Genomic DNA, 12,273 nt, shown 5'->3' with positions numbered 1-12,273 from the left:
TTGGTCAAGTATGAGGCAAGAGCCCTACCTGCTGTACTCTCTCTAGCCTAGATATTCTCAGTTGTAATTCAGTATCAAGAGTTTGCCATTGTTTGAAACCTTCCACTCCCTTATTTGCTCGAGCGGGCCCAGTAACGTCTCCATTGGAGACTTTGTTGTTACTGTGTCTGGCATATCGAATACTCTCGGTAGCTTGCCGGGCTCTCCGAGAGGGGCGGAGGAATCGAACTCGGGTCGGCCATGTTGGCTGCTTGTAAGGCGAACGCCCTACCGCTGTGCTATCACTCCAGCCTGCACTCCCTTGTTTAGTTTCTTTAAATACCAAAGATAAGTAATATAATGCAGTATTTGTTTTTCTTTGATTTACTTTTTTTAACATGCTACCCATCAGTCCTATCCATCCAAAGATGCATGATTTTGTTTCTTCTTGTTACTTGACTGCATAGTATTACATTGTATGTATGAATAAGAAGTAGTGGTATGTATATGTACACGAGAATATTCCCTCAGCACTGCTGGGTGTGGCACTAATACCATCCTCACAAAAATATAACTGAGAATGTCAAGGCAGGAAGTGTGGGTGGCAGGGAACAAAGAGGCGGATTGGCTGCAATATAAGGTCATTATTCGTTCACTGCTATTGTAAATTTGTATTTTTGTTGTTTCTATATGCTGACTATTATACCAAGCTCTGCAATGAATATTGGATTGGTATGCCTAGTTTTAAAAAAATTTTATTAGTGAATCACCGTGGGGTACAATTACAGACTTACAAACTTCTGTGCTTGCATTTCAGTCATACAATGGTCAAGTACCCATCCCTCCACCAGTGCCCATTCTCCACCACCAATGATCCCAGCATCCCTCCCACCACCCCCGCCCCATCCCCTCCACACCACCCCGCCTCTGTGGTAGGGAATTCCCTTTTGTTCTCTCTCTCCTTTTGGGTGTTGTGGTCTGCAGTAGAGGTATTAAGTGATCATCATGTTCGGTCTATATTCTACTTTCAGTTTGCATCTCCCATACCGAGTGAACCCTCCTACCACCCTTTACTTGTTGGTCCCTTCTCTATCTGAGCTGCCTTTTCCCCCAGCATGCAAGGCTGGCTTTTAAGCTGTGGAGTAATCCTCCTGGTACTTATTTCTACTGTTCTTGGATGTTAGTCTCCTATTCTGTTACTTTATATTCCTAGTTTTTGAATTAATTTTGTATTCTTTGGGTAGCTGGCAAGAAGTGGAATTGCTAGGTTGTATAGAAACGCTATTCTTGCTTTTTGAGAAATCTTCAAGGACAATGAACAGACAACATTTTTTCACCATATCCCCACCATTGTTTCCAGTCTTATTGATATATGCAAATATCACTGGAATGAAATTATTTCATTACATTTTGATTTTTCATTTCCCTAATAATAAGTGACATTGAACACCTTTGCATATTCTTATTGGCCTTCTTTATGTCCTGTTTATGGAATTGTCTGTCCAACTCCTTGTCTCATTTTCTGATGGAGATAGAAATGTTGTTGCTGAGATTTCTGATTGCTTTGTGCATTTTCGAAGTGAGCTCTTTATTTGATGTGCCAAGTGCAAATATTTTCTCCTATCCACTACGGCATCTTTTTATTTTAGCCTGAGTTTCTATGGCTGTATAAAAGCTTTCCAATTAGATGTAGCTTCATTTGCTTATTTTTTTTGGTATCTTTGCTAATGGAATCAAATAATTGAAAACACCTCTGAGGTCCATAGCCTGGAAAGTTATGCATACATTGTCTTCAGTTTATTTTATGTAGTCTAATATTGATGTCTGAATCCATTTTGAATTAACTTTTATGTACAATGTGAGATATTAGTTTGATTTCATTTTGTATTTTTTTCAGGTGGCTCTTCAGTTTTTCTAACACCATTTATTGAAGAGACTTTCTTTGCTCCACTTCGTGTAGCCAAATATCAAGGACTCTAGGCATTTTTACCTGTTTTTTCAGGCTTATGATTTGTTTCTTTTGTAACTGTCCATAATCTCAGGTCCTACCTCTCGGGCTGCTCTCTCCCCGGCCTGCACGGCTCCCTCCATGTATCCACTCCACTGTGTGGCAGTCTCGGTGCCTGCAAAATAAATCCTTCCCACTGGCTGGCGCAGGACTCTTGAAACAAAAGCAAAGAATAAATCGATCAGTCACAGAAAGTGAGAAATGAGCCTTCCCACAAAAACCAAAGCTGATCATTTCCACAGATTCTAAACTCCAGGTACTGTATTTCAACAATTTTGGAATAATGGCTATAGGTTTCTTGAGTTCTTGCATTCTGTTTGTCATAAGCAAAATGAAATAAAAGTCAAAGTTTACTTTTGTATCAAGATATTACAGATAAGAGGACTAATATCAATATAAATAAAAGATCTATGTGAAGTGAGTGATCATAGGAGCCTACAGCTCCTCTTAGGCTCATTAGCTCAAGCAAGTTGACACATGCCCCCAGCTCCCCACTTGGCAATTATACCTACAAATTTTAAGTTACTTCCTCTTGGGCTTCAGAGATAGTACAGGGCTAATGCTCTTCCCTTTCATAAAATCAATGCCGGTTCCATCATGTTCCCCCGAGCACTATCATAAGTGACCCCTGAGAGCAGATCCAGGAACAAACACTGCAAGGTGTGAACCTCCTCCCCCTCCCAAATTACTTCTTGTTAAGCTCTTCTTTCCTCTTCTCCCAAATGACCAGTGACTTCTAATGCTCTTTCCGTAGTAGCTTGTAACAAATCTGTGCTCTGACTAATGCTCCAAATTATTGAGTATCTATCTCTACCAGTGTTAAGAACTCTAATGAGTTAAATCATAACAGATAACATTTGTTGGGTACCAAGCATACTTCCATGTGCTTTAATTCTAACCACAACTCTATGATGTTAGTATTATTAGTCCTATTTGCAAATGAGGATGTGGAGGTACAGAGAGTGTGCTGGAGACTGTGGAGACTTCCAAAAGCTCTCTTCAACAACTAAAAACTCCACAGTTTCTGAGAGTGCTGCAAGAAAATGACCTTTCTTGTGACAACCTTCTTTGGAGGTTATTTTTACTTTAGAAAATTGCCTTGCCCAAGATATGCCTCCTTTCAGAAGCAATTGCCTTCAGAAGGGTAGAAAAACGGATCTTTTCACCCCACTTTAGGGAAGATTTTATTTTTGCTTTTTTTCTAATTTAGATTTTTAAAGAAAAGTTATTTATTTATTTAATTGAGTCACTGTGAAATACAGTTACAAAGGCTGTTCATGATTGGGTTTCAGTCACATAATGATCCAACACCCATCCCTCCACCAGTGTACATTTCCTATCACCAATGATCTGTTTCTTTCCCACCACTGCCCCTCTCCCCAAGCCTGCCTCTCTGGCCCTATGGCAGGCAATTTCCTTATCTCCTTTTCTCTCTCCCCTGTCTCCTTCTGGGCACTATGGTCTGCAACACAGATACTGAGAGGTTATCATATTTATTCCTTTACCTACTTTTAGTGTGATGTTCCTACCCAGAATGATCATTTCCAACTATCTTTGTCATAATGGTGCCTTCTCTATTAGGACAGTTTTTAAGGGCTATCCTAGTTCTGTCGATCCCTGTGGAGTGAGTTGAAGTACAAAATTTCCATCTGCATCCTTCTTCTTTCTCCTTCTTTCCACAGCTGTTTATATAGAGGTGTCTCCTTAGTCTGTATCCTCTAAGCTAATCTTTGGTTCAGTCTACTCTCTGGAGACTATAACCAGGAGCAAATACAAAGTAATTTGCTCTAGATCACAGGTAGTAATAGCAGAGCAGGTATTTGATTAGGCTATCTGATTTTTAACCAATTACTTATACTGCCTTTCTTTTCTGATATATCTATCTCTTTTGGTTGGTGTCAAAGTGGTGATGGTGGTGGTATTTCTTCCACCACCTAACTCATTGGTCCTCCTGGCAGCACTTGGAGGATCTTATATGGTGCCAAGGATAAAAACCAGGGTGGGACACTGAGCTAAGCACTTTACCCTCTGTACTATGTCTCCACTCCCTGAAATATCTCTTAAAGTTTATTTTGGGGAAGTGATGGTCACACCACTAATGCCCATAGGTTACTCCCGGTTCCTAACTCAGGAATAACTTCTGGTCATGCTTTGGAGACCCCTAAGGGGTGACTAAGATCGCACCTGGGTAACTCACATGCAAGTCAAACACCCTACTCACTGAACTAGCCCTATGGCCCCATATCTCTTTAGTTTTTAAAGAACTTTAAACTTCTATGTCATAACTTCTATGTCATGAGGAAACTGATGATTAGAGAAGTATGCAGTGACTTTACGAGCCACATTGCCACAAAATAGTCTATCTAAGGGGCTTGTAGTGGGTAGTATAGTAAGTATGTAGGGCACTTGCTGACCCAGGTTCAATCCCTGGCACTCCATATGATCGATCCATCGAGCCACATCATGAGTGATCCCTGAGTACAGAGCCAGTAGTAAGCCCTGAGCACCGCCTGGTATGGTCCCAAGGCTTCTAAAAAAAGGAAAAAATATATAGTCTAGCTAGGATTTGGAATTAGATCTACAAGCAGTCAAAATCTGTTTTGTCCTCAATGCTTTACCTAATGTGTAATCATCATTACTTAACCAAGAACAGAAGTATCCAGAAGAGAAGCATCAGAGCATTGGACTTTCAAGAGGGACAGTGTATCATTATTCTGACAAAAATACCAAAAGGAAACCATTATCAGCACACCATTATGCATCCTATTCCAGGTCTCCATGATATCAGACAAGGGATGATATGAGTGTCTAAAGATAAAACCCATCCTCTATTTTAGTTGATAATGTAAGCCACTTGGATTTGCATGTGAGAACCAAACGGTTTGGACTGATGGATTTCCCTCTATCTTTCTTTATTGCAGCCATTAAGAAATTAAAATGAGACCAGGGAGTTAGCTCAACACTAGGTGTAGCTTTCAAGTCTTCTGGACACAAGTGAAATGGCCTTCGTAATTCCTGGCAACAGCTGGGCTCCCAAACAGCTTTACATCCTTGGGCCTCCCAGCACTAAACCCAGACCTGTTGACTAAGTATTACAGGAGTCACTCCTGAGCATTCTGAGCACTGCTTGGAATGCTCCCATAACAAAGAAAATTGGGAGAAAACAGAAAACAAGGTACTCTGGAATATTATAATAGCAATAATAATATATGGGATAATGTATGATTGCCCATAGCCAGCATGAGCTGAAAAGCCTAAGGGAAAATAAATTTGCAAGAGAAGTTAGATTTGTTCTCTCCATTTTCATTAGACAATACTGCTTTTCATCACATGTTCACTTTTTTTTAAACACAGGGAACCACTTTCAAATTGGAAACCTCTGGGAGGTTTGACTAAAACACTAGAATCAAATGTTACAAGAGAGTAAATAACTAATCATGTTAGCAATAGAAGTTTAAAAATGCAAAGCCAAGACTTAATTTTAAATATGTAGATAATTTCTACACTATTTGTAAGCATAAATTTTCTTTCAGGGAAAACCATTGAACAGGTGGAAAGAAAAATTATCCCTGTTCCTTCTTTTACAGACAACTGAGAAGACATACACAAAAAGGACAGTTCCATGTATATTTCTCATGGCCTGATGGAATTAAATATTTCCTTAAGTGTTCTACTGTTTAATTGACACAGTATGTTTTTAACTCTCCCTAGAACTAAAAGTTCCTATGAACTGTGTGATAAATACTTTACAAAATACTTCCTTACTAAATACTTATACTTCCAATGAGGCTAAAATTCCTTGAATATCTCAAATGTTATGGACCTGAAGGGTCAAGGAAAATTTATTGCTCAGACTAAAAGTTATCCCACTAAGATATTCTGCGCTTTCATTTCCTCTCTATAGATGGAAGTTTCTGAAATATATCTCTATCATTAATTTGACACATTATCTGGGAAGGAATAAAGATGAAAAGAACCATTATCATGTCACCACCAATGCCTGGCCCAATGGGGTTTTTCTTGATTATCTCATGTGCTCAAGGTCAGGCCAGTAAGTGAGTGTCTTTTTCGCTACTGTCTTATACAACCATCATCCAAAAGTATTTTTGGTGATGTATTTTTCTGATACTCTTTGTGAGATTTACCATGAAACTTGATGCTCCAGGTTCAGAAATCTAATCACACAACAAAACCAAAAACAAATGCTCTAATAGAGTCTTCTCTGTTGAAGACATAAATGAAACAATAAATTCCTGAATGAAATAAATGATCCTGCTTACCTGACTGATTTTCCTTTTCTTCCTCCAAATAACCCAGAGTCCAGTTATACAGATATTTTCCCCAGATGCTTCATACAATTGTAGAATTCTAAGCATTTGCTCATATTGTTCAATCTGCCTATAATCTTTTCTCTTTTGCCTTCAATAGTCTTCAGGTGGTATATTTACTATCAAACCTTCTCATATTTCCCTAGGAAAATCTAATCTTTCCTCCCTGTGTCCCTATGGCATTTAAATACCCTCTATTAGAGTACTTACACAGTACATTAGAGTCTGTGTTTGATGCTCTTTTCTTTCCCCATCCATTCCCACCCTCCAACATCATCGATTCCTTTCTATCAGAGAGGGATTTTCTGATACCAAAGATTTCAGCACAATGCTTGGTAAATGCTTAGTTGATACTTAACCAATAAAAATGGAACAAAATAATTACCATTGACATTTTATTTTTGTTTGTTTTTGGGCCACACCTAGTGATGCTCAGGAGTTACTCCTGATTCTGCACTCAGGAATTACTCCTGGTGGTAGATGGGTAGGGAGCAAGGTAGCTGTCCGTGTTCAAAGCAAGCACCCTGCCCATTGTGGTATCTCTTGTCCCTCTCTCTCTCACCTTTTTTTTTGGTTTTGGGGCCACACCTTGTGTTATCAAAGGTTACTCCTGTCTCTGTATTCAGGAATCACTCCTGGCATGTTCAGGGAACAATAAGGGGTGCTGGAAATCTAACCTGGGTCCATCGCGTGCAAAGCAAGCATCATACCTGCTGTAGTTTCATTCTGATCCCTCTTAAAGTTTTTTTTTTAAATGCATACTATCAACAGTCTTATACTCACTTTATGGTTCCTATTTTGTTTAGGTTGAGTTTTTGAGTTCTTAGGTTGAATTTAATATATTAATATATTTGATATAGCTGATAAGCTTAATATTACTATAATGGTCATGATCATAACTGCTCTATCATTGCTATTGGTATTCAAATATAATTGAAATCCAGAGAGTACATGCTTATATTTTTACATACTTGCACATCCAATTCTGTAAACGGTAAAAGTTATTCAATTGTTCACATTGAATTGGTGAACTGTGCAATATATGAATAACATCTCAATAAAGTTGTAAGAAAATAATTCATGCTATAATGAAATACTGGTTATTTTCCACCTTTGTACTTTCTTATGTGGTTGCTAAAGAAACTTCAGAAAAGAGAAGTGACATGTCTAGGATAAGAAAGTTGGCTGTTGGTAGAATTAGGAGTAGAACCCTAGTCCCTTCAATCCTAGTTTATTTTATTTTGTTGTGCTGTACCTATGTTGGAATTTATACAGTTTTATTGATAAAAACTTTACTGAACATTAAATTCAGGATAAAGACACTCTTTTGACAACATAAATGAATTCTTTGTCCAAAATCCTATACTTGCGCCACCAGCCTCTGTTTATACTGATTGGGGCTGCTGCTTCAGATGAATTCATAAAAGTGAAAGCTATCATGGCATTGAATTGTGTCTTCATTCATAGAATTCATGGATACACAAATTGTTTTTCTTTTTTTCTTCCTTTCTTTTTTTGATTTTTAGTATTTATAAGAAATGGAGAAAAATTACTTGAACTTAGAGTGTGAATTCAGGCTCAAAGAATTTCAGATAGAACTTAGTACACTTTTACTCTACCTTCCATACTGAGTCATGATTCCTGGTGGGAAGTAGGTTGTGTAGCAGCCTCCTGAGTACTGCTCTTCACACCAGTTCTTCTCTTCGTAGTGCACTGGCTGCAAGTCAGGGTGAAAAAAAGCTCAGAGGACACACAAAATATGTCATGTAGTCTATAATATATCAAGCACAGTCTAATGGAAATCGTATCAGAGAATCAATCTGTTCTGACACACAACCATATTATCCCCAATGACAGCGATATGTCTTTAGGCAGATAAGTGACCACAATAATAAACTAAGAAATTCTGACTCAGAATTGTTTTTTCATTTTGTTCGTTCAAGTCTCAGGAATTGTTCATAAACTACATGATATAAATCCTATTTCAAAATTTGTCTTATCTATTAAGACATGCTTAATGATTTCAAAACATTTTTTGAAGAATGTATGCTTACTGTAGCAATTGGAGCAGGAAAGAAAGTAATAAAAAATACACGTTATAGTATTTTATTAAGACTGCTGCTTCAGAGGAATTCGTAAAAGTGAAAAGTATGTTGTTGAATTGTGTCTTCATAAGATTCAAACACAAACACAAACACAGTCCTGCCATTGTTCATCAATTTGCTCGAGTGGGCCCAGTAACATCTCCATTGTGAGACTTGTTGTTACTGTGTTTGACATATTGAATACGTCACGAGTAGCTTGCCAGGCTTTGCAGCGCGGGCGAGATACTCTCGGTAGCTTGCTGGGCTCTCCGAGAGGGGTGGAGGAATCGAACCCAGCTCGGCAGGACTGGCTGCACGCAAGGCAAACGCCCTACCACTGTGCTATTGTTCCAGCCCTATACAAAAATTGTTTTTCTTTCTTCCTTTCTTTTTTTGCTTTTTAGTATATATAAGAAATGGGAGGGGGCTGGAGCGATAACACAGCAGGTAGGGCGATTGTCTTGCATGTGGCTGACCCGGGTTTGATTCCCAGCAACCTGTATGGTCCCCTGAGCACCGTCAGGAGTAATTCCTGAGTGCAAAGCCAAGAGTAACCTCTGTGCATAGCTGGGTGTTAAAAAAAAGAAAAAAGAAAAAAGAAAAAAAAAGAAATGGGAGAAAAGTTACTTGGAAAGGACAATGATGAAGGGATTAATGTTGGAACATTGTATTCCTAAAGCTCAACCACAAATGTCTTTGTAAGCTTGTAATTCACAGTGATTCAATAATAAATAAATTTAAAAGCTAAACATAAATACAATACAAAAACCAAAAAAAAAAATCCCTCTTTTGGTCATTGTTGCAATAACAAGGATATTGCATATACTTCGTTTCGGCACTTGAATGAATATTTGGTAATACTGATCCCTGAGGATCACATATTTCATTGTGCTGTCAGAAACTCCAAATGGCAATGCTGTCAGGATTTCACTTGGCATTTTGGAGTAGTACTATGGGTCAAATTCATGGGGTCATGTTTGTTAGGAAGGCTTTCTACCAAATGATCTATCTACATGGTCTCCTAAAATAACTAAGCTTAAGAATTAACAATAATTATTTGTGTTTAATTATTACAGTTTGGGTTATGAGATTACAATAGTGTTTCATGAGATTACAATAATGTTAACCCTACAATTTTTAGGTACAGTTACCTAACCATCATCAAAGTGCCCAAGACCCTCCACAAATGTCCTCATGTTATATTCAGTCCATCTCATCTTTTGCCCCTGCACCTACTGCCCCCTTGACTTGATATCCTCAGTTCTGTAATCCAGGACCAAGGGTTTGTCATCATTGGATACATTCCATTCTCTTGTCTTATTTCTCTATATACCACAGGTATGTGAGTTTTCCAAGGGATGGGGGTAGTTAGCAGGGAATCTTGATACAATGGTGGAGGGACACTAACAGTGGTGATGGGTGTGGACTCAGAAGATTGTATACCTGAAATCAACTATTAGAGTATTGTAAATCATGGTGCTTAAAAATATTGCAAAAAAAGATACAAGACATTATTCCATTTCCCTGAAAATATTTTAGTATACATTTGTAAAGTGTTTAAAAATATTTATTTAAAGATTGCATTCATCTGGGGAACATAAAGTAACAAAATAGGAGACTAACACCGAAGAATAGCCGAGATAAATACCAGGAGGTTTATGGCTTGGAGGCCAGCCACACATGCTAGGGGAAAAGGCAGCTCAGATAGAGAAGGGAGCACCAAATAAAGGGTGATGGGAGGATCCTCCCAGGATGGGAGAATCATGCTGAAAGTAGACTATAGACCAAACATGATTGCCACTCAATGCCTCTCCTGAAAACCACAGCACTCAAAAGGAGAGAGAAAACAAAGGGGAATGCCCTGCCACAGAGGCAGGGTGGGACGGGGTAGATGGGGGGTGGGAGGGATACTAGGATCCATGGTGGTGGGAAATGGGCACTGGTGGAGGGATGGGTATTTGATCATTGTATAATTGAAACTCAAGCACAAAAATTTGTAAGTCTACAACTGTACTTTATGGTGTTTCACTAATAAAAATAAAAAACAATATTTGGTTAATTTTGTATTAAAAACAAAGGTTTTGAAAAAATGAACTCAACATGGTAAGTTTAATGAGAAAAATGGTTAGTTTAAAAATACATTTAGAAAAGGTGTTTAAAAACTGTAGTCATAATATAGCTATGTGATAAAGTTTATTTAATATTTAGATGATTTGTTTACTGAATGAAATAAAGAGTGTATAAACAAAGTTTTAAATTTCCAAAAAAGTAATTTTGAAACATTGCAGCCATATATTTCACAGTGGATAGTCATTTGTTCTGTATCTTGTTTAAAGCCCAAGGTCATGCTTAAGGTGGGAAATGGCTCCTGATGCCTAACATACAGCCTCTCTCCTAGGCATTTAGAAGTGACAGATGAGATAGTTACAGTGGGTACGGTATTTGCCTTGTACATGGCTGACCTTGGATAAATCCCTGGCACTCCCTATGGTTTCCCAAACCTTTCAGGAGTAATCTCTGAGTGCAGGACCAGGTTTTAATATTTGAGCACAGCTGGGTGTGGCTCAGAAACCAACAAAAAAATAGAAAATAAAAGTGGCATTCAACTTCAGCTGGATATTTCCAGTTAAAAGAAATATTTGAATTAATCTTTCATCTTTTATTGCTCCCAGGAATTGTTTCCTTCTGCACAGTCAACACCAAAACAAGAATAAACAAACACTGTACAATTTCACTTTTATGTGAAATAAAGAGGAACAAAGCAAATGAAGAGAAGAAAATTAACAAACCTTTTTGATATAGAGTGTCTACCAGGATAAACTATCCTCACTTCTATTGATTTATCATTGGCTGAGAATACTATAGAATTTCAAGGTACAACTTCCCAGTATCTTTATATGTGTTTAGAATTTACCACACTTCCTCCCCACCCCCACCAATTCCAGGGCCATCTTACCACCAAACACTTTTCTAATGTTTCCTACTGTTCTCTTTTTCTTTCTGGTAACTACCATAGTTTTTACTGAGCCTAGGAGTTAGTTTTGTTGCTGAGCAGCATTTTAAAGCAGACAAAAAATTCCAGTAATTTTTAACAGATGTGAAATGACTCTTTGTGTTTGTGGTTTTTGTGTGCATGCATGCGTGTGTGTGTGTGTGTGTGTGTGTGTGTGTGTGTGTGTAAAAGCTATGCTTATGTTTAACTTTGTAAAATGCATTCAAATGCCAAAACTAAAACCAAATTTACCATTATTATGTTTCTCTCCAGAACAGTCAATGTATAATTATTTTTCATTTGTGGAAAAAGAGCTCCAAAATTTTTCTACCGTATGTGGTTTGGGTAGAAATCTGGCTTTAAAGGAATTAAGAAAAAAATTTCAAAAAGCTACAATAAATTAATTGACTAGGAAGAAGCAAGACAATACACAGTGAACAATATAAGTTTTAGAGTAGTAAGATTAAACTATGTAGCTATTCAACTAGGGTTAGTAGGTAGGAGTTTGCACTGAAGATATTTGACTTTTATTATTTTTTTTTTGTATTTGGATTTTAAGAAGATTAATCAGTTTTACCCCTCAGTTTTTTCTCTCAAGTTTTAACTGCTCATTTATTTGTAAGGTCTCCATTGTCTTCAATTAAACAAGAAACTATTGATTGAGATTGTGTGTTTTACAAAACTATTATTAGTGACTTCCTTGTCTTCAAATGCTTCATGGATCCCTAGACTTAATAACTGCTTTCAAAATGCAGTTTAATCCTTGTCAAAGCATCAAAAACTCAGGCAGGCTTGTAATGTATGAAGATATCACTGAAATATTGCTAGTGTCGGTGGTTGTGACTTCAAGCTCTGAGCACCTTGAACCCTCTGACCTTTGCC

The 12,273-nt window shown here is 37.7% G+C and overlaps 1 protein-coding gene across 1 annotated transcript in view; it reads right to left on the bottom strand.

Annotated features, from left to right (window-relative positions):
* MAOB (monoamine oxidase B) overlaps window positions 1–12,273 on the bottom strand; it is a 208,085-nt gene that overhangs the window by 6,851 nt on the left and 188,961 nt on the right. The window contains exons 12-13 of the mRNA XM_056131148.1: window positions 7,935–8,032; window positions 2,029–2,140 (exon numbers count right to left, since the gene is read on the bottom strand). Coding sequence (XP_055987123.1) covers window positions 2,029–2,140; window positions 7,935–8,032 — 210 coding nt within the window. The remainder of the gene's footprint in view (window positions 1–2,028; window positions 2,141–7,934; window positions 8,033–12,273) is intronic.

This window comes from Sorex fumeus, unplaced genomic scaffold (assembly GCF_029834395.1).
Source record: "Sorex fumeus unplaced genomic scaffold, SorFum_2.1 ptg000086l, whole genome shotgun sequence".
Lineage (NCBI taxonomy): Eukaryota > Metazoa > Chordata > Mammalia > Eulipotyphla > Soricidae > Sorex > Sorex fumeus.
This window is presented reverse-complemented; position numbering and strand designations above follow the sequence as displayed.